Here is a 23,779-nt window from a genome sequence, read left to right on the forward strand (position 1 = left end):
GGAATGGGATAGGGACCTTAGATTGTAAGCTTACTGGGGCAGGGACTGATGGGAATATGATAGGGACCTTAGATTGTAAGCTCACTGGGGCAGGGACTGATGGGAATGGGATAGGGACCTTAGATTGTAAGCTCACTGGGGCAGAGACTGATGGGAATGTGATAGAGACCTTAGATTGTAAGCTCACTGGGGCAGAGACTGATGAGAATAGGATAGGGACCTTAGATTGTAAGCTCACTGGGGCAGGGACTGATGGGAATGGGATAGGGACATTAAATTGTAAGCTCACTGGGACAGTGGCTGATGGGAGTGTGATAGGGACCTTAGATTGTAAACTCACTGGGGCAGGGACTGATGGGAATGTGATAGAGACCTTAGATTGTGAGCTCAGTGGGGCAGGGACTGATGGGAATGTGATAGGGACCTTAGATTGTAAGATCACTGGGGCAGAGACTGATGGGAATGTGATAGAGACCTTAGATTGTGAGCTCAGTGGGGCAGGGACTGATGGGAATGTGATAGGGACCTTAGATTGTAAGCTCACTGGGGCAGGGACTGGTGGGAATGGGATAGGGACCTTAGATTGTAAGCTCACTGGGGCAGGGACTGATGGGAATGGGATAGGGACCTTAAATTGTAAGCTCACTGGGACAGTGGCTGATGGGAGTGTGATAGGGACCTTAGATTGTAAACTCACTGGGGCAGGGACTGATGGGAATGTGATAGGGACCTTAGATTGTAAGCCCACTGGGGCAGGGACTGATGGGAATGTGATAGGGACCTTAGATTGTAAGCTCACTGGGGCAGGGACTGATGGGAATGGGATAGGGACCTTAAATTGTAAGCTCACTGGGGCAGGGGCTGATGGGAATGTGATAGGGACCTTAGATTGTAAGCCCACTGGGGCAGGGACTGATGGGAATGGGATAGGGACCTTAAATTGTAAGCTCACTGGGACAGTGGCTGATGGGAGTGTGATAGGGACCTTAGATTGTAAGCTCACTGGGGCAGGGACTGATGGGAATGTGATAAAGACCTTAGATTGTGAGCTCAGTGGGGCAGGGACTGATGGGAATGGGATAGGGACCTTAGATTGTAAGCTCACTGGGGCAGGGACTGATGGGAATGTGATAGGGACCTTAGATTGTAAGCTCACTGAGGCAGGGACTGATGGGAATGTGATAGGGACCTTAGATTGTAAGCTCACTGGGGCAGGGACTGGTGGGAATGGGATAGGGACCTTAGATTATAAGCTCACTGGGGCAGGGACTGATGGGAATGGGATAGGGACCTTAGATTGTAAGCTCACTGGGGCAGGGGCTGATGGGAGTGGGATAGGGACCTTAGATTGTAAGCTCACTGGGGCAGGGGCTGATGGGAATGGGATAGGGCCTTAGAGTGTAAGCTCACTGGGGCAGGGGCTGATGGGAATGGGATAGGGACATTAGATTGTAAGCTCACTGGGGCAGGGACTGATGGGAATGGGATAGGGACCTTAGATTGTAAGCTCACTGGGGCAGGGACTGATGGGAATGGGATAGGGACCTTAGATTGTAAGCTCACTGGGGCAGGGGCTGATGGGAATGGGATAGGGACATTAGATTGTAAGCTCACTGGGGCAGGGACTGATGGGAATGGGATAGGGACCTTAGATTGTAAGCTCACTGGGGCAGGGACTGATGGGAATGGGATAGGGACCTTAGATTGTAAGCTCACTGGGGCAGGGACTGATGGGAATGGGATAGGGACCTTAGATTGTAAGCTCACTGGGGCAGGGACTGATGGGAATGGGATAGGGACCTTAGATTGTAAGCTCACTGGGGCAGTAGAAATGTGTTGGCGCTATATAAATATTAGGAAATATATTAATAGCTGAGCCCAGAATGTGCTGGTTAATGAATGCCTGCAGGGTGGATACACTATAGGGGTAGGTGGATACATTATATTAGGGGTGCCCAGACTTTGTCCCCCTGGGATCTACTCTTGCCCCCTGGCCTCTGCCATGGGATTTACCGCGGGTAAAATAATGCGACGTCTCATTTGGCGCAATCAGCAAGAGAAAGTATCAGTCGGTGTTTAACACACAGTAATATATAAGTGCAGCACAAATTCACATTTAATTCCCACATAACATTATTCAAGTGCAACTTCAGGTTTAATGTGAAAGGTTTGGAGTCGTTTTTACTTCAGTCTTCACGGCCCCTTTGTAGTCTGCACCCAGCTACATATATAGAGTGGGAACAAATATATACCGGGGCCCGGTGGGGACAAACTTCTATATATATATATATATCCCTATATGGGATGAAACTACAAAGACGGCTTGAGCGGCCGCACCCAAAAGCCCCAGTATGTGGGGGGGGGGGGAGTGACGGAATGTGACCCCACTGCATTCCACCTCGGGGCCTACTGGCAACATAAAAGTGACCTACCTTTTGGGCCCCTGTTATACTATTCCTGGTGTCTCACCTGTAAAACCTGTATAACTGCTGCAACTGAAAGTAAAATCCAGAGTTGGATTGTAAAGAGCACAGAGCAATATCACCCACTGGGGCCCTAATGCACCGACACCAGATGGGGGCCCAAGGGGCAGAGAGAAAACTGGGAATCGGCCTGAATCCCCCCGTCCTGTTCTGCTTTATACTGGTCTCTGTCTCACTGCCGGGAACTGGTAAGTACATTCCTATTCCCCCCAGTCTGGGTAACACTGTGCGGCTCTGTATAGTAATACTGAGTATCTAGTGACAGATCTGCCCCAGCTTTATTGGTTATAGAGAGGCCTGGCCCCTCCCAGTCTGGGGCGGGTAACACTGTGCGGCTCTGTATAGTAATACTGAGTATCTAGTGACAGATCTGCCCCAGCTTTATTGGTTATAGAGAGGCCTGGCCCCTCCCAGTCTGGGGCGGGTAACACTGTGCAGCTCTGTATAGTAATACTGAGTATCTAGTGACAGATCTGCCCCAGCTTTATTGGTTATAGAGAGGCCTGGCCCCTCCCAGTCTGGGGCGGGTAACACTGTGCGGCTCTGTATAGTAATACTGAGTATCTAGTGACAGATCTGCCCCAGCTTTATTGGTTATAGAGAGGCCTGGCCCCTCCCAGTCTGGGGCGGGTAACACTGTGCGGCTCTGTATAGTAATACTGAGTATCTAGTGACAGATCTGCCCCAGCTTTATTGGTTATAGAGAGGCCTGGCCCCTCCCAGTCTGGGGCGGGTAAAACTGTGCGGCTCTGTATAGTAATAATGAGTATCTAGTGACAGATCTGCCCCAGCTTTATTGGTTATAGAGAGGCCTGGCCCCTCCCAGTCTGGGGTGGGTAACACTGTGCGACTCTGTATAGTAATACTGAGTATCTAGTTACAGATCTGCCCCAGCTTTATTGGTTATAGAGAGGCCTGGCCCCTACCAGTCTGGGGCGGGTAACACTGTGCGGCTCTGTATAGTAATACTGAGTATCTAGTGACAGATCTGCCCCAGCTTTATTGGTTATAGAGAGGCCTGGCCCCTCCCAGTCTGGGGCGGGTAACACTGTGCGGCTCTGTATAGTAATACTGAGTATCTAGTGACAGATCTGCCCCAGCTTTATTGGTTATAGAGAGGCCTGGCCCCTCCCAGTTCCTGGCCGACTCCTCTGCTCCTCACTACATCTCTTCCCTTGTGTCTCCGTACGTTCCTGGCCGACTCCTCTGCTCCTCACTACATCTCTTCCCTTGTGTCTCTGTACGTTCCTGGCCGACTCCTCTGCTCCTCACTACATTCCTTCCCTTGTGTCTCCGTACGTTCCTGGCCGACTCCTCTGCTCCTCACTCCATCCCTTCCCTTGTGTCTCCGTACGTTCCTGGCCGACTCCTCTGCCCCTCACTACATCTCTTCCCTTGTGTCTCTGTACGTTCCTGGCCGACTCCTCTGCTCCTCACTACATCCCTTCCCTTGTGTCTCCATACCTTCCTGGCCAACTCCTCTGCTCCTCACTCCATCCCTTCCCTTGTGTCTCCGTACGTTCCTGGCCGACTCCTCTGCTCCTCACTCCATCCCTTCCCTTGTGTCTCCGTACGTTCCTGGCCGACTCCTCTGCTCCTCACTACATCTCTTCCCTTGTGTCTCCGTATGTTCCTGGCCGACTCCTCTGCTCCTCACTCCATCCCTTCCCTTGTGTCTCCGTACGTTCCTGGCCGACTCCTCTGCTCCTCACTCCATCCCTTCCCTTGTGTCTCCGTATGTTCCTGGCCGACTCCTCTGCTCCTCGCTACATCCCTTCCCTTGTGTCTCTGTACATTCCTGGCCGACTCCTTCGTTCCTCACTACATCCCTTCCCTTGTGTCTCCGTACATTCCTGGCCGACTTCTCTGCTCCTCGCTACATCCCTTCCCTTGTGTCTCTGTACATTCCTGGCCGACTCCTCTGCTCCTCACTACATCTCTTCCCTTGTGTCTCTGTACGTTCCTGGCTGACTCCTCTGCTCCTCACTACATCTCTTCCCTTGTGTCTCCATATATTCCTGGCCGACAACACTTAATAGGGGCATTACCCGGAGACCTGCCCAGACCCAGTCCCTTAGATATAGTGAGGGTTCCAGCATCTGCCTTCATGCCAACAGGGTTCCCCACAGTGATCTTCCTTTGACTCAACTCCTCATCTCCTTCAGGGGAGTCACTTTCAGATATGGAAGGCTCATAGTAGGACTTCTGTACTGTTGGGCTTGTGTAAGTCTTACAGTTCCAGGCCTGATGACCCATCACATGGCACTTGTAACATTTCCCTGGAAATCTCTTACGCCGCCGGCGTACTTTACACAGTGCAGACTGGGCCTCACCCTCATCAGGAACAGGGCAGTTTGGCTGTATGGGGCCTATCCTGCCACACCAGTAGCACTTTGGAGGTTTCCTCATCTCAGTTGGGGTTTTGACTCTCTCAGACAATTGAGCTTTAAACTCTTCCAACTCTTTGCAAAGTTTCTTATTTTCCTCCAGCAGTTTTGCCCCAGCAGGGGACTTCTCTGCATGCCCTTGGGTGGAACTCCTCTTCCCCCTCACATAGGCATCAGCCTCCTCCCGCCGAACTCTCTCCATCAGAGCAACATAGCCAGGGGTTAGTGTATCCTGGTAGAGAGCTCTAATCGTCATGGCAACAGGGTCACTATTTGTAATAAAGGGGTGAACCTTTATTAATATAAATAATTGGTATTACTTGACATTAATAGCAAATATTAATACATATCCAGGATCAATGATTAAACCTTCTGATAAACTGTTAGTGAGCAATAACTTAAACGCACACAAGTAATAATAGAATCAAATAGATTTACTTATCTTTGTATGATTATAGTTACAAGCACAGCCAGTTCTGCACAATTCAGCACAATCGGGGGCCCCACAACCTTTGGTGCAAGATCTTCAGGTTCCCGATAACCAAGCGACGATCCAAATGTCCCGGCACTGGTTCAGGAGCCCTAGGAGAAGCTACTGACACAGGGTGGGGGCCCCATTTATACCAGAGGTCTTTGCAAACCCCCAACACCAAGTGCTGACTTGTGCAATATTATGTACAAACTTTTGTCATGAATAAAAGATCTAACTATACAACTTATTAGCTTTGTAGCAGGTCTATTTGTTTCTCAGATAAGTTGTACATAGAGTGTATTGTCTATCAGCTGTCTGTTTGTTTATTCCAAGGATATTTGCTGGGTAACAATACCTGTGTTTACTGTTTCCCCAGCAATATACACAGAACAAAGACGTTGTACCTTGAACACTGGACAATCGCTGTCCCAAAATCTGCTGCTTTTACTTGACTCAAACCTAAAGGTGGCCATACACGTGGCGATCCGACGATGTTTCGTGCGACCATCGGTCGCACGAAACATCGTAAGATCCGCCACACACCATTCAGGACTGAATCGGCAGGTAAGGAGGTAGAAACAATAGGATTTCTACCTCCTTCTGCCGATTCAGCTCTGAAGGGAGAATTTTGGTCAGGCGCCTTCTATGGCACCCGATCAAAATTTTCAAACTTGTCTGATCGGCGAGTCGTCCGATATCGGCAGCTTCCTGCGATATCGGTCGACTCGCCGACATGCCATACACGCACCGATTATCGTACGAAACGAGGTTTCGTACGATAATATCGGTGCGTGTATGGCCACCTTTAGATTTAATTCATATGTCAAAGCAGATGTATATATTGTAAATCATAAAAATATCAATAGAAAATCCACCGTGCTACACTATTCAAAGTCCCTCTCGTCATTTGGCGAATCCTCAGGGAATCCATTTCAGAGCTTTGGATTACCCCACGACCCACCAGCAGTCTCAGGCCTTGCTCCACCCGCACCAGATAGGCAGACAGGGCTTCCTTCTCCTTCTGGAAGGTAGAGTGGAAGTGATGGAGCATCTCTGTAGTACTTGCTACAGGGCCAAATGTCACCTCTAGGACTTCAATCAGGTGGAGTCTCTCCAACTCTCAAAGGACTCCTCACCCGAGGGTACCGGATCTGAGCCTGAAAACACTTTAAGTCTTTTAAAATTACCTTTCCAGGCCAGCTGAGTCAGTTGGTCAGTCAGTAGTCCCAGCGCACTCACAATATCAAGGGTATCCAGCTGGCCTCCCGAGCTAGGCCGACTCCCCTTGGAGACCACGCTCTCACCGGATGGACCTTGCTTTACTTGACTCTGTTCAGCTGGCGAATCAAACAGTCTCTTATTGGGCAGCACCCCTCCCGGTGCTTTTAGGGCATTCAAGTTAGCTGGGGCAGCTGGGGCTTTCATCAGGTACAGGGGGCAAATAAAGCAGCAAAAAAGCTATCAGGCAGCTAAAATAGAGATGGAAAGGGATATTGCAGCTAGGGGTAAAAAGAATCCAAAATTATTTTTTAATTATGTGAATAGTAAAAAAATGAAGCAAGAAGGGGGGGGAACTTTATTATCACGGGGGGGTAAGTTGGTTGATGAGAACGGGGAAAAAGCTGAAATTTTTAACTCTTATTTCCCATCTGTCTATACATCTGAGGAGCCAGATAATGAAGGCTTCCCTTGTAATATGCCCAGTGCTAGTAATTTAGCTACTGACGCGTGGGTCACTCGGGGGGGAATTCAATAGCGACTGGAACATGTAAAGGTAAACAAAGGTCCAGGGCCGGATGGGATTCATCCCAGGGTATTAAATGAGCTGAGCGCTGTGATTGCCAAACCTCTTCACTTAATTTTTCAGGATTCATTGAGGTCTGGCATGGTGCCGAGAGACTGGCGGATTGCTAATGTGGTGCCGTTATTTAAACAGGGATCCCGCTCTCAGCCTGAAAACTATAGGCCTGTTAGTCTGACATAAGTAGTAGGAAAACTTTTGGAAGAGGTAATAAGGGATAGGGTACTTGAATACATTGCAGTTCACAATACTATTAGTTTGTGCCAGCATGGGTTTATGGGTAACAGATCTTGCCAGACTAATTTAGTCGCCTTTTATGAGGAGGTGAGCAGGAACCTTGATGCTGGAATGGCAGTGGATGGGATCTACTTGGACTTTGCTAAAGCGTTTGATACAGTACCTCACAGAGGGTTAATGATCAAATTAAGGAATATTGGCCTAGAACATAATATTTGTAATTGGATAGAGAACTGGCTGAAGGATAGATTACACAGAGTGGGGGAAATGGAACATTTTCTAATTGGGCCAGTGTGGTTAGTGGGTACCGCAGGGGTCAGTCCTTGGGCCTTTGCTTTTTAACTTGTTTTTTAATGCCCTGGGGGGGGCATAGACAGTACTGTTTCTATTTTTGCTGATGACACAAAATTGGGCAAAACTATAAGTTCCATGCAGGATGTGCCGCTTTGCAGAGCGATTTGACTGGGAAACTGGGCAGCAAACTGGGAAATGGGGTTCAATGTTGATAAGTGCAAAGTTATGCACTTTGGTAGGAATAATATAAACGCAAACTATCTACTGAATGGGAGTGAGTTGGGGGGATCCTTAATGGGGAAGGATCTGGGGTTTTGTAGATAACAAGTTGTCTAATTCCAGGCAGTGTCATTCTGTGGCTACTAAAGCAAATAAAGTGCTGTCTTGTATAAACAGGGCATTGACTCAAGGGATGAAACATAATTTTGCCCCTTTATAGGTCCCTGGTAAGGCCTCACCTTGAGTATGGGGGGGCAGTAACAGTGAGTATGGGGGGCAGTAACAGTGAGTATGGGGGGCAGTAACAGTGAGTATGGGGGGCAGTAACACTGAGTATGGGGGGCAGTAACAGTGAGTACGGGGGGCAGTAACAGTGAGTATGGGGGGTAGTAACAGTGAGTATGGGGGGCAGTAACAGTGAGTATGGGGGCAGTGACGGTGAGTATGGGGGGCAGTGACGGTGAGTATGGGGGGCAGTAACAGTGAGTATGGGGGCAGTAACAGTGAGTATGGGGGGCAGGGACAGTGAGTATGGGGGGCAGTCACAGTGAGTATGGGGGGCAGGGACAGTGAGTATGGGGGGGCAGTAACAGTGAGTATAGGGGGCAGTAACAGTGAGTATGGGGGGGCAGTAACAGTGAGTATGGGGGGGCAGTAACAGTGAGTATGGGGGGGCAGTAACAGTGAGTATGGGGGGCAGTTTTGGGCTCCAGTCCTTAAGAAGGATATTAATGAGCTGGAGAGAGTGCAGAGACTGCAACTAAACTGGTAAAGGGGATGGAAGGGTTAAACTATGAGGTGAGACTGTCAGGGTTGAGGTCACCCCTATAGATTAGAGGAACAGAGCTTCCATTTGAAGCAGCGTAGGTGGTTTTTCACAGTGAGGGGGTTGGGGAATACCCTGCCGGGGGATGTTGGGTAGGGGGTTCCTCACGGTGAGGGCAGTGAGGGGGTTGGGGAATGCCCTGCCGGGGGATGTTGGGTAGGGGGTTCCTCACGGTGAGGGCAGTGAGGGGGTTGGGGAATGCCCTGCCGGGGGATGTTGGGTAGGGGGTTCCTCACGGTGAGGGCAGTGAGGGGGTTGGGGAATGCCCTGCCGGGGGATGTTGGGTAGGGGGTTCCTCACGGTGAGGGCAGTGAGGGGGTTGGGGAATGCCCTGCCGGGGGATGTTGGGTAGGGGGTTCCTCACGGTGAGGGCAGTGAGGGGGTTGGGGAATGCCCTGCCGGGGGATGTTGGGTAGGGGGTTCCTCACGGTGAGGGCAGTGAGGGGGTTGGGGAATGCCCTGCCGGGGGATGTTGGGTAGGGGGTTCCTCATGGTGAGGGCAGTGAGGGGGTTGGGGAATGCCCTGCCGGGGGATGTTGAGTAGGGGGTTCCTCACGGTGAGGGCAGTGAGGGGGTTGGGGAATGCCCCTAGTGATGGGGTAATGGCAGATTCTGTTAATGCCTATAAGAGGGGCCTGGATGAGTTCTTGAACAAGCAGAATATCCAAGGCTATTGTGATACTAATATCTACAGTTAGTACTAGTGGTTGTATATATAGTTTATGTATGTGAGTGTATAGGTAGGTAGGTGTGGGTGCTGGGTTTACTTGGATGGGTTGAACTTGATGGACACTGGTCTTTTTTCTACCCTATGTAACTATAAATATGTAACTATGGGGAACCCTCTTCTCTCACTCTGGGAACCATGGGCCCCATGGTAGAGACCTTCCCTGCATTTAATCCCAAAGCATTGCACCACTGGCGAACAGTTTGTGGGGTTTCATGTGCAGCCATGCTTTCATCCAACATTCCCAGCTTCCCAATAGACTCTCAGCAGTGTCTCCAAAATGTTACCCTTTCTTGGCACATTCACTTATTTTAGGCTGTATACTTGATTATTCAGGAGATTTGGCCCCTCTTTTCAGATAATAGGTACTGGGAACTGGGATTTTAGCACAGTGCTGCCACCTAGTGGACACTGAGGAACACACCACTTTTGGCTCCAAACCTAGGCACACCTTTCTCTCCCAACAGTGCACTGGGGCATCCAGCCAATCGGATTCCTCCCCAGTCTGTAGCCGGGCGGGATGATTTCACAGACTGAGAAACAGGGCAAAGAGTTCTCCGATCCCCTACATATATATTATATACAATTAATTATAATTGCAAAAAAAACACTAATAAGTATTCTACTGGCAAAAAAAACTGTTAATCAATGCAGAAGAACTAACCAATGAGAATGCTGATTCCCAGCACTGTGTCAGGCCCCTTGCTGGTACCTTACATATAGAGATAATGATGGCATTTTCCCTTCATTATAGATGCAAGAGAAGTGACCAATGAGAATGCTGATTCCCTGTGTCAGGCCCCTTGCTGGTACCTTACATATAGAGATAATGATGGCATTTTCCCTTCATTATAGATGCAAGAGAAGTGACCAATGAGAATGCTGATTCCCTGTGTCAGGCCCCTTGCTGGTACCTTACATATAGAGATAATGATGGCATTTTCCCGTCATTATATGGCACAGGAATCAGACATGGGGATAAAGGGACAGACTTGTTCAGTGCAACAACTAAGTAAAGTTTGGTTGAGCAGTTCTATGCAGCAGGGTTTACTTCCCCTTCAATAGGCGGTTGCTCATGGTCTCTTCATGTCAGGCAATTGAGCTGCACAGAGAGAGCATAGAAACAGCACACGGATTTATATGAATATTTATGTCATTTAGCAAAAATGTTCTTGTTATCAGCTGAATATAACAAAGTGTCCAAACCTTAAAGGGAAACTAAACCCTGCGGCACAGCGCGGCTCAACCCAACGTTACTCAGCTGTTGCCGGACTACAAATCCCAGAATAATGTAACATATAATGAAGGGTGAGGCATGCTGGGAGCTGTAGTCCAGCAACATCAGGGCTGTATTCTTAAAGCAATATTGCCCAATAAAACTGCATTAAAATGCAAGAAATCCCCCAATGAGAATCCCAGCTGATGTGAGTAAATCCGGCTCCCTGTTCTCTGTTCCTGCAATTGGAGTTGGGAGCAATAAGCACAGTTTCCCAGCACTGAACAAGTCTGTCCCTTTATCCCCATGTCTGATTCCTGTGCCATATAATGACGGGAAAATGCCATCATTATCTCTATATGTAAGGTACCAGCAAGGGGCCTGACACAGGGAATCAGCATTCTCATTTGTCACTTTTCCTGCATTTATAATGAAGTTTTTATCAGTAGAATTCTCATTGGTGAATTACACATAAAATTATGTTTTTTTGGCAACATCTATAGCAAAACTAGGGGGCTCAGTGGAACAGCATCATGGCTGGGTTTACATCCCCTTTAATATCTGTGTGTGTTTCTATCAGGTTCTTTAAGGATAGAAATGGGGGCGGAGCCTGTGAAATCCCTGAGGAATGAAGAAGCGTTTATCCCGTGCTCTGTAACCGACTGGGGCCCCGGAGAAGTGAATCCCAAAAACCTGGCAGTTGAATGGACCCAGAAAACCTTGGATGGAAGGGAAGAGCCAGTGTATCTGTATCTGTCTGGGACTCACACCCCCACCCGGCCCGGATCCTACATATCAGACCGGGACCTTATAACCGGCAATGTGGGGCTTCACTTACCCCGGGTTCAGTTCACAGATGAAGGAGAATATACCTGCACTGTCTTTTATACCCCTAATAAAGCCGTGGGGCAGTCTGTCCTGCAGGTATCAGGTAAGTGGCATTTACCTACTGTATCTTCCCCTTTTGTTTTTGCCCAGCCCCTCCCAGTTCTAACCGTATGGCTGCACATAGTGAGCAAGAAAAGTTTACCCAGCACACCCTTACCTCCTCCAACAATTCTTACTCAGTGCACAGCCCAGAGAGTCGGCACTCCCGGCACAGTCCAGTAAAAAATAGTCAACCGGCACAATGAGTGTGATGCAAGCGGGGCTTGGCCCCTGTGTGTTTATTCAAAAATAGCTGCAACAGTTTGCCTGACGAAGGGGTACACCCCCAAAAAGTTGCTGCTATTTTTGAATAAACACACAGGGGCCAAGCCCCGCTTGCATCACACTCATTGTGCTATTTTTTACTGAACTGCACATAGTGAGCGTCACCAGAACCAATCACCAGGGGGCAGTGTTTTCTCCATGAATCTCTCACCAGTTATTTAGGAAATGCTGGATGTTTGGATGCACTTTGCAGTGATGTCATGATCAGCAGGCAGCCAATCACTCTGCTTCTATCTGATGTCAGCAATGACACATATCACATGACAGATTCATTAAAGGGGATGTAAACCCTGCTGCACAGCGCTGCTCAACCAAGCTTTACTCAGCTGTTATTGGACTACAAGTCTCTTTCATTGTAGATGCAGGAAAAGGTGATGTACCGTGTTAGCCAGTCAAAATGTTTACAGGGTAACCCTTTTGGAATAAAAAATAACAAAAGTGGTATAAAGGTGATACCTTATTGGCTAACTAAGATAATCATAGCAAGCTTTCAGAACATTTTAGTTCCTTTTTATCTTAGTTAGCCAATAAGGTATCACCTTTATACCACTTTTGTTATTTTTTATTCCAAAAGGGTTACCCTTTAACCCTTAAAGTGCCAGCAGAATTTGACATTTCGGTTCCCCTCAGTGCCAGACATTTTGTAAACATTCTGTGCTCTCTCAATTTAGGGGCTTTTACTGGGGGCAGGGTTACGTTTAGGTAGGCAAACTATATATTGTTTTTTTCAGGAGAACCTGAGCTTTCCACATCTGTGTATTTTAACTTCTGGAACAAAAACAAAAAAAAATGCTATTTTTCATGATATAGGGATTTATACCAGAAACTTTTATTCTATGGACAAAAATCCAACTGATTTGGAAAGCCTCATGTCTCCCGAACGTGCCAATACCTGATATGTATAGTTTTATGGAGATTTCTGACTTCTATAGATCACAAACTCCCGGCAGTAAATTGCTACATTTTCAAAGCATTACAGCAGAATACGGCATACTTTACATTCCAAAGCCAAAAATCCTGGAACATTAGGTTTACCCCAGGAAAAGTTTTAAAAAGTACACATTCTGCCGAATCCGAAATGGGTAACTATGTCTTCCAACTCCTAAGTACCAAACGGCAATGCTTTACTGAATTTAACATTTTCTATAAAAAATTATGAAAATTCTAAAAAAATCACCTCAAATCTTCCACTTTCAAGCACCTTATCTCCCACATAACATTAGGTACCAAGAAAACACACCCTAAATATGAAAGCCAGGGGTCCGCTGAACAGTTTCATGCCCATTGTGCATAGGATCAGCACTGTATCTGGCATTTAGAGACCCCATAAGGAAGTTAGTGCCCAGAGGTCTCTTTAGCTACTGAAAATTCAACACGTTTACTGCATTTTCTGTGGGGTAAAAACACAAAAAATACATTGACCCCCCCAAAACCATTTATTTTTGGAAAGTACAGATTCGGACGAATTCAAAATGGGTACCCATGTCTTTCTACTCCAAACTACAGAGTCGCAGTGCTTTCCCAAATTTGCCGGTTTTGATGAAATACCTGAACATCACATCAAATCTTCCAATTTCAAGCACCATATCTCCCACATAACATTAGGTACCAAAAGAACACACCCTAAATATGAAAGCCAAGGGTCCGCTGAACAGTTTGATGCCCATTGTGCATAGGATCACCGATGTAGCTGGCATGTATCTGGAAATCCCGTACGCAAGCAGACTTTATCCCCAAAAAATCCTATTGGCTGCCTAAACTCTGCCCTGTCGAAGGCTAAACAGGAATACTACAACACCCTCATAAACAATAATAAATCCAACCCAAAACGCCTGTTTTCGATATTCAATTCCCTTCTGCGTCCCTCACAGACCCCATTACCTCATGCTATGCACTCTCCCCAGGACTTTGCTGATTTCTTCCTGAACAAAGTGGAGTCCATCTGCAATCAGATTCCCCCCCCTAATACTAACCAGCTCCTCCTTCCTCAGCCCCCCTCTGCATGTCTTAGCTCATTTGGTCCCATAACTGTCTCTGAAGTCTCCCGGCATCTTTTGTCGGCTCCGCTCACCACTTGCTCTCTAGACCCCATGCCTTCTTCTCTGCTCAAACACTGTGCTGCTGAGCTTACTCCGGCTCTTACTCACATCTTCAACTCTTCTCTGTCTTCTGGAAGTTTCCCCTCTTCTTTCAAACAGGCCTGTGTCAAGCCCATCCTTAAAAAGGCCACCCTGGACCCGTCCTGTCTCTCTAACTACCGCCCTGTCTCTCTTTTACCGCTTGCCTCCAAAATCTTAGAGCGTATTGCCTTCTCCTGTATCACTAACTTTCTTAATGCACATAATTTACTGGACCCGCTGCAATCTGGTTTTCAGCCTGCGCCCCCTACTGAGACAGCCCTGTGCAGAGTTACGAATGATCTTCAGGTGCCAAAGCCAATGGTCACTTTTCCGTACTAATCCTCCTAGATCTATCGGCTGCGTTTGATACGGTTGGCCCCTCCCTCCTGATGCACATTCTGCATTCGATTGGTCTCCGTAGTCAGGCTGCATCCTGGGTCTCTTCCTACCTCTCTAACCGTTCATTCACTGTCTCCTATGCTAACAAAATCTCATCTCCAGTTCCTCTTAATGTGGGGGTACCCCAAGGCTCTGTACTTAATGTGGGGGTACCCCAAGGCTCTGTACTTAATGTGGGGGTACCCCAAGGCTCTGTACTTAATGTGGGGGTACCCCAAGGCTCTGTACTTGGGCCGTTGTTGTTCTCCCTTTACACGCTGTCTTTACATAGTTACATAGTTACATAGTTACATAGGGTTGAAAAAAGACCAGTGTCCATCAAGTTCAACCCATCCAAGTAAACCCAGCACACTTAACCCACACCTACCAATCTATATACTCACATACATAAACTATATATACAACCACTAGTACTAACTGTCTTTGGGAGATCTTATCCGTTCATTTGGCTTTAAATCCCATCTGTATGCTGATGATACCCAAATTTACTTTTCAACCCCTTCGTTAACAGTTGAAACTGAGACTCAAATCTCTAACTGCCCCCTGGCTATCTCTAACTGCCCCCTGGCTATCTCTAACTGGATGAACCAACGCCACCTCAAACTGAACCTAACAAAAACTGAACTAATGATCTTTTTCCGCCTAAGCCTGGTCCTACTCCCCCCTTTTCTATCTCTATTGATGGCACCCTCATCAACCCTGTCAATTCCATGCGTTGTTTGGGGGGGATCTTTGACTCCAGTCTCTCCTTCTCTGACCATACTAACATCACTGTCAAAACCTGTCACTTTTTCTTACGCAATATTGCCAAAATCCATCCCTTTCTTTCTACTGTAACAGCTAGGCTGCTCATGCATGCTCTCATCCTATCCCGACTTGACTACTGTAACCTGCTGCTAACCGGCCTCCCTAATTCCCATCTTTCCCCCCTACAGTCTATATTAAATTGCTGCCAGAATTCTCCTCCTCTCATCCAGGAGAGTTCAGGCCCTTCCCCTGCTAAAGTCCTTATCGTGGCTTCCTATTAAACAAAGAATAGTTTACAAACTCCTTCTCCTAACCTTCAAAGCCCTCCATTCCTCTGCTCCTCACTACATCTCTTCCCTTGTGTCTCCGTACGTTCCTGGCCGACTCCTCTGCTCCTCACTACATCCCTTCCCTTGTGTCTCCGTACGTTCCTGGCCGACTCCTCTGCTCCTCACTACATCTCTTCCCCTGTGTCTCCGTACGTTCCTGGCCGACTCCTCTGCTCCTCACTACATCCCTTCCCTTGTGTCTCCGTACGTTCCTGGCCGACTCCTCTGCTCCTCACTCCATCTCTTCCCTTGTGTCTCCGTACGTTCCTGGCCGACTCCTCTGCTCCTCACTACATCTCTTCCCTTGTGTCTCCGTACGTTCCTGGCCGACTCCTCTGCTCCTCACTCCATCTCTTCCCTTGTGTCTCCGTACGTTCCTGGCCGACTCCTCTGCTCCTCACTCCATCTCTTCCCTTGTGTCTCCGTACGTTCCTGGCCGACTCCTCTGCTCCTCACTACATCTCTTCCCTTGTGTCTCCGTACGTTCCTGGCCGACTCCTTCGTTCCTCGCAGAGCAACCGTTTGGTTGCGCCTCCAACTACTACTGCTGGTTCCCGCCTTAAACCTTTCTGCCTGGCTGCCCCTTACATTTGGAATGCCCTCCCTGATTTCCTCCGGAGAGAATCCCCCCTTAGTCTTTTTAAAACTAAACTTAAAGACTACCTTTTGGAGCACTCACCCAGCACCTGATCTGGAAACTGGCACTTATACTGTAATGTGAGGGCAGTGAGGCTGTGGAATGCCCTTCCTAGTGATGTGGTAATGGCAGACTCTGTTAATGCCTTTAAGAGGGGCCTGGATGAGTTTTTGAACAAGCAGAATATCCAAGGCTATTGTGATACTAATATCTACAGTTAGTATTACTGGTTGTATATATATAGTTTATGTATGTGAGTGTATAGATTGGTTAGTATAGGTTGTGTGCTGGGTTTACTCGGATGGGTTGAACTTGATGGACAATGGTCTTTTTTCAACCCTATGTAACTATGTAACTATGTAACTATGTAACTATGTCACCCACTGTGACCTACAGCACTTACATTTGCCCATTTGTGTCTGTTAGTTACCCCTCCCATATAGATTGTAAGCTCTACGGGGCAGGGACCTCCTTCATCTGGTGTTTCTAACTCTTATTGCAACTGTATTTATCTGTATTTATTTGTATTTATTGTTGTACTTTGTATTTATCCATTATCTTTAACCCCCTGTTTGTATTAATGTATTCTACTGTACAGCACTGCGTACATAAGTAGCGCTTTATAAATAAAGATATACACAGATATACATGTACAGACCCCAAAAGGAAGTTAGTGCATACAAAGTGTATACGCTGCAATATAAGCTACCGGCATGTGCATTATGTGCCATAAGACCCCCTCACAGTACGGAGACCCTAGAAAACCATAAATTTTTCCGAAAGTACACATTCTGACAAAACAAAAATGGGTAAATACAACTTTCTACTGCAAACTACCAAACTACAAAGCTATACTAAAAAGAACGGTTTTTATGACATTTCTAAAAATTGTCAAAAAACTTGCATTTTACCCCATTATGTACCCCCACATTTTGTACTGTATAAACATAAAACATTCTAAATATGAACTCCAGGGGTCTACTGAACAGTTTGATGCCCTATATGCATATATTGGCCAAACAATGTGCCGTACAGGGGCACCCAAATAAAAATAGTGGATATGAATTTTCACATAAGAGGCTCTGGCTTGTGCAGTTTTTGAACCCAGTATGTGTATTATGCGGCATAAGACCCCCTAACAGTACTGAAACCCTAGAAAACCATATATTTTGGGAAAGTAAACATTCTGACAAAACAAAAATGGGTAAATACAACTTTTTACTGCAAACTACAAAGCTATGCTAAACAGAACAGTTTTTGTGACAATTCTGAAAATCCTCACAAAGCTTGCATGTTGCCCCATTTTGTACCCCACATTTATTAATGTACCAACATAAAACATTCTAAATGCAAATGCCAGGGGTCTACTGAACAGTTTGATGCCCAATATGCATAGATTTACCAAACTGTGTGGGGTACAGAGGAAGCCAAATTGAAATACAGCAGACAAAATGTCCATGTGCAAAGACAAGTAACAAAAAACAATGTGAAATGCAATAAAATTGCTAAAAATACTTTTTCCTAGTGATATCTGCGGTCAGAATAACAGTTTGAGTATTTTGGCTTGGACAAATAAGTTTTACAGACAAAGTCAAGCGAACAACAACTATGCATAACTGAAAATGCTATAAAATGGCTAAAAATGCAATAAAATACCTAAAAATGCACCAAAATCACAGAAAATGTAGTAAAAACACCAAAATAATACACAAAAGGTATTGCACTGTGCGGTTAGCAAATACGCTATCCACAATGGCAATAAAACATTTTTTTCAGGGAAGAATAAAAACGATGCAATAAAAAAAAATACATGTGTAAGTGTGTGTGTACACTAGGTAAAATATGTTTTGTGTGCATGTGTGTGGGTGCAAGTAAGTGTGAGTGCTGTATGTTCTGTGAATGTGTGAAACACTCCAGCCCCCCAAAAAATGTATGTGTGTGTGTAAGTGTAAATATAAGTGTGTATTAGTGTAATAAGTGTGTGATTGTGTGTTTGTGTGTGTATGTGGCACTTACCTGGGCAGAAGAAGCTGAGAGACGCAGGAGAGACACAGGAGAGACACAGGAGGCAGGCAGCTGCAGTCAGGTCTGAGTGGGTGGTGCAGGAAGGGGGGGAGCAGAGGGGGGAGTGGAGGAAGGGAGAGGCAGTGCAGTGAAAGCCACGTGGATTGCAGGCTTTTCATATGGGGCCCCTGGGCGATCGCACCACAGGGGCCACTCATTCCCCCTTGTGCTCGTTGCCCAAACCCAGAAGTGCAGCAGGAAGTAGAATCTACATCCTGTGGCACTTAGGTACTTCTATACATAGGATGTAGATTCTATGGCCTGTGGCACTTAAAGGGTTAAACAAGGTACCGTATATACTCGAGTATAAGCCTTATACTCAAGTCGGATTAAATAAAAGCAGATTTTCAGAGAGATCTCACTTGCCAGCAATCGCGATTAATATTCCAGGAGGAGGATGTTGGGAGAATGCTGGGGTGAGCTGGAGGATGTTGGGAGAACGCTGGGGGGAGCTGGAGGATGTTGGGAGAACGCTGGGGGAGCTGGGGATGTTGGGGAGAATGCTGGGGATGTTGGGGAAAAGGCTGGGGGATGTTGGGGAGAACGCTGGGGGGAGCTGGGGGATATTGGGAGAGCTGGATGATGTTGGGGAGGATGCTGGGGGAGCTGGAGGATGTTGGGGAGAACGCTGGGGGATGTTGGGGAGAACACTGGGGGGAGCTGGGGGATGTTGGGGAGGATGCTGAGGGGAGCTGTCATTTTATTGATATTTATTTTGATTATTGAAACCTAGCAGTAGCTGGTGCCTTTCACACCCTAGGCTTATACTCGAGTCAATACATTTTTCCAGTTTTCTTAGGTAAAATTAGGTACCTTGGCTTATACTCGAATATATACGGTATAAAGTTTGCATTTATTCCAAATCTTTTTTCCCTACTTTTGTTTACCTGTTCCTGTAACTGGGAGAATGAGTGGCAGCAACATTGAAGGTCTGACACAGTGCCAGCCTGCCACATGTATGCAGTTGTGGAACAACAGTTCCGAGGTACTTACCTCTGTTGTGGATGTGAGCGAATTGCCACTTAGAGGCTCGTGTTAGAGCTCTAGAGGAACAAGTTGCAACACTGCATTCAATTGACAATCTTGAGAGGAGTCTCTTGCTCTCTGAGCAGCCCCTAGCGGGGTCAGATAGTTTGGGGGGAGGGGAGCAGCGACAGGATGATAAGGCAGTAAGCTGGGTGACAGTTAGACAATCTAGTGTGGGGAAAAGGAAGAGGAAGGCTGTGCCAGGGTTTGCGCATCCCAACAGATTTGCCAGATTGTGTGAAGAAGATGGGAGTAGAACTCTGGACTGGCGGTTCTAGGTGAGGCTGATCTCTCTAACAGCCGGGAGACCAGTTTCTCTAGTAGTGGTGGGGAGGAGAGCAGAGCTAGGCCTAAACAGATGGTGGTTATAGGGGATTCGATCATTAGGAAAGTGGACAGGGTAATCTGTCAAGCGGATCGCTTCAACCGGACAGTTTGCTGTCTTCCTGGTGCCAGGGTTCGGCATGTGGTTGATCGGGTCGACACATTATTGGGAGGGGCTGGGCATGACCCGGCTGTCTTGGTACTTATCGGTACTAATGACAAAATGAACGGTAGGTGGGGGACCTTAAAGAGTGAGTTCAGGGATCTAGGCTCTAAGATTAAGCAAAGGTCCTCCAATGTCATTTTTTCGGAAGTTTTGCCGGTGCCATGTGCAAGTTTAGGGAGACAGCGGGAGCTTAGGGAGCTAAATGCGTGGCTAAAGTCTTGGTGTAGGAAGGAAGGGTTTGGGTTCCTAGAGCACTGGGCTGACTTTTCCTTGGGGTACAATCTATACAGCCGTGATGGATTGCACCTCAATGGAAGGGGGTCTGCTGTGCTAGGGGAGAGAATGGTTAAGAGGTTGGAGGAGTGTTTAAACTAGACAAGGGGGGTGAGCTAGAGTTTTATGGGAAAGCTAGTGTAGACGGGGCAGTGGGACTAGCAAAGGGTTGTGGGGGAGGAGTGAGGGAGGCATATAGTTTATCAGATAAGGAGCTTCTGTTGTTACAAGGGAAACAGTCTAATATTTGCCTTAGCTCTAACTCTCCCTTAGCTAATGTAAACATCAGAGGGAGAAGTAATAATCTCCGCTGCATGCTGGGTAATGCGCGTAGCTTGTCGGGTAAATTAGGGGAGCTGCAAGCTATTGCATGTATTGAAAATTATGATTTAATAGGTATCACTGAGACCTGGTGGGATGATAAATGCGACTGGGCCGTGAATTTAAATGGGTATACACTTTTTAGGAGGGACAGAGAGATTAAAAAGGGGGGAGGGGTTTGTCTTTATGTAAAGTCAGATTTAAAGCCATGTAATAAAGACATTACCAATGAAAACGTCGAATCTCTTTGGGTAGAAATTTCAGTATGGAAAATGGAAGCTCCGTTCCTCTAATCTATAGGGGGGGCCTCTGGTGCGCTGATTGTTTTTATGGGAAAAAAGAACCCCCCCAACTGCCTATAATCCCCCCTAATGTACTTGTACAGAGTAATCATGTCCCCTCGCAAGCGCCTCTTTTCCAGAGAAAACAACCCCAACCCTGACAGTCTCACCTCATAGTTTAACCCTTCCATCCCCTTAACCAGTTTAGTTGCAGTCTCTGCACTCTCTCCAGCTCATTAATATCCTTCTTAAGGAATGGAGCCCAAAACTGCACTGCATACTCACTGTAACTGCCCCCCATACTCACTGTTACTGCCCCCCATACTCACTGTTACTGCCCCCCCCATACTCACTGTTACTGCCCCCCCATACTCACTGTTACTGCCCCCCCATACTCACTGTTACTGCCCCCCATACTCACTGTTACTGCCCCCCCATACTCACTGTTACTGCCCCCCCATACTCACTGTTACTGCCCCCCATACTCACTGTTACTGCCCCCCCATACTCACTGTTACTGCCCCCCCATACTCACTGTTACTGCCCCCCATACTCACTGTTACTGCCCCCCATACTCACTGTTACTGCCCCCCATACTCAAGGTGAGGCCTTACCAGGGACCTATAAAGGGGCAAAATTATGTTCTCATCCCTTGAGTCAATGCCCTGTTTATACAAGACAGCACTTTATTTGCTTTAGTAGCCACAGAATGACACTGCCTGGCATTAGACAACTTGTGATCTACAAAACCCCCAGATCCTTCTCCATTAAGGAAACCCCCAACTCACTCCCATTCAGTAGATAGTTTGCGTTTATATTATTTCTACCAAAGGGCAGAACTTTGCACTTATCAACATTGAACCTCATTTCCCAGTTTGCTGCCCAGTTTCCCAGTCAAATCGCTCTGCAAAAGCGGCACATCCTGCATGGAACTTATAGTTTTGCACAATTTAGTGTCATCAGCAAAAATAGAAACAGTACTGTCCTATGCCCACCTCCAGGTCATTAATAAACAAGTTAAAAAGCATGCCCTGCCGGGGGATGTTGGCTAGGGGGTTCCTCACGGTGAGGGCAGGGAGGGGGTTGGGGAATGCCCTGCCGGGGGATGTTGGGTAGGGAGTTCCTCATGGTGAGGGCAGTGAGGGGTTGGGGAATGCCCTGCCGGGGGATGTTGGGTAGGGAGTTCCTCATGGTGAGGGCAGTGAGGGGGTTGGGGAATGCCCTGCCGGGGGATGTTGGGTAGGGAGTTCCTCATGGTGAGGGCAGTGAGGGGGGTTGGGGAATGCCCTGCCGGGGGATGTTGGGTAGGAGTTCCTCATGGTGAGGGCAGTGAGGGGGTTGGGGAATGCCCTGCCGGGGGATGTTGGGTAGGGAGTTCCTCATGGTGAGGGCAGTGAGGGGGTTGGGGAATGTCCCTGCCGGGGATGTTGGGTAGGGAGTTCCTCATGGTGAGGGCAGTGAGGGGTTGGGGAATGCCCTGCCGGGGGATGTTGGGTAGGGAGTTCCTCATGGGTGAGGGCAGTGAGGGGGTTGGGGAATGCCCTGCCGGGGGTTTGGGTAGGGGTTCCTCACGGTGAGGGCAGTGAGGGGGTTGGGGAATGCCCTGCCGGGGATGTTGGGTAGGGAGTTCCTCATGGTGGAGGGCAGTGAGGGGGTCGGGGAATGCCCTGCCGGGGTGTTGGGTAGGGGGTTCCTCACGGTGAGGGCAGTGAGGGGGTTGGGGAATGCCCTGCCGGGGGATGTTGGGTAGGGGGTTCCTCACGGTGAGGGCAGTGAGGGGGTTGGGGAATGCCCTGCCGGGGGATGTTGGGTAGGGAGTTCCTCATGGTGAGGGCAGTGAGGGGGTTGGGGAATGCCCTGCCGGGGGATGTTGGGTAGGGGGTTCTTCATGATGAGGGCAGTGAGGTTGGGGAATGCCCTTCCTAGAGATGGGGTAATGGCAGATTCTGTTAATGCCTATAAGAGGGGCCTGGATGAGTTCTTGAACAATCAGAGTATCCAAGGCTATTGTGATACTAATATCTACAGTTTGTGTTTGTTGGTATATATGGAGTCCATCAAGTTCAACCCTTCCAAGTAAACCCAGCACACACAACCTATATTTTCCAATCTATACACTCACATACATAAACTATATATACAAACACTAATACTAACTGTAGATATTAGTATCACAATAGCCTTGGGTATTCTGATTGTTCAAGAACTCATCCAGGCCCCTCTTATAGGCATTAACAGAATCTGCCATTACCCCATCTTTTGGAAGGGCATTCCCCAACCCCCTCACTGCCCTCACCGTGAGGAACCCCCTACCTAACATCCCCCGGCAGGGCATTCCCCAACCCCCTCACTGCCCTCACCGTGAGGAACCCCCTACCCAACATCCCCCGGCAGGGCATTCCCCAACCCCCTCACTGCCCTCACCGTGAGGAACCCTCTACCCAACACCCCCCGGCAGGGCATTCCCCAACCCCCTCACTGCCCTCACTGTGAGGAACCCCCTACCCAACATCCCCCGGCAGGGCATTCCCCAACCCCCTCACTGCCCTCACCGTGAGGAACCCTCTACCCAACACCCCCCGGCAGGGCATTCCCCAACCCCCTCACTGCCCTCACCGTGAGGAACCCTCTACCCAACACCCCCCGGCAGGGCATTCCCCAACCCCCTCACTGCCCTCACTGTGAGGAACCCCCTACCCAACATCCCCCGGCAGGGCATTCCCCAACCCCCTCACTGCCCTCACCGTGAGGAACCCCCTACCCAACCCCCCCCGGCAGGGCATTCCCTAACCCCCTCACTGCCCTCACCCTGAGGAACCCCCTAAGCTGCTTCAAATGGATCCTCCATACCTCTAATCTAAAGGGGTGACCTCTGGTGCGTTGATCATTTTTATGGGAAAAAAGAACATCCCCCAACTGCCTATAATCCCCCCTAATGTACTTGTACAGAGTAATCATGTCCCCTCGCAAGCGCCTCTTTTCCAGAGAAAACAACCCCAACCTCGACAGTCTCACCTCATAGTTACTGCCATAGTTACTCACTGTTACTGCCCCCATACTCACGGTTACTGCCCCCCATACTCATGGTTACTGCCCCCATACTCATGGTTACTGCCCCCATACTCACTGTTACTGCCCCCCATACTCACTGTTACTGCCCCCATACTCACTGTCACTGCCCCCCATACTCACTGTTACTGCCCCCTATACTCACTATT

The 23,779-nt window shown here is 48.1% G+C and overlaps 1 protein-coding gene across 1 annotated transcript in view; it reads left to right on the top strand.

The window, feature by feature from the left end:
* Positions 1-2,447: 2,447 nt before the first annotated feature.
* Positions 2,448-23,779, top strand: part of LOC116410227 (natural cytotoxicity triggering receptor 3 ligand 1-like) — a 66,392-nt gene continuing 45,060 nt past the window's right edge. The window contains exons 1-2 of the mRNA XM_031900349.1: positions 2,448-2,671; positions 11,243-11,593. Of these exons, the coding sequence (XP_031756209.1) occupies positions 2,560-2,671; positions 11,243-11,593 (463 nt within the window). The 5' untranslated portion in view covers positions 2,448-2,559. The remainder of the gene's footprint in view (positions 2,672-11,242; positions 11,594-23,779) is intronic.

This window comes from Xenopus tropicalis, chromosome 4 (assembly GCF_000004195.4).
Source record: "Xenopus tropicalis strain Nigerian chromosome 4, UCB_Xtro_10.0, whole genome shotgun sequence".
Taxonomy (NCBI): Eukaryota; Metazoa; Chordata; class Amphibia; order Anura; family Pipidae; genus Xenopus; species Xenopus tropicalis.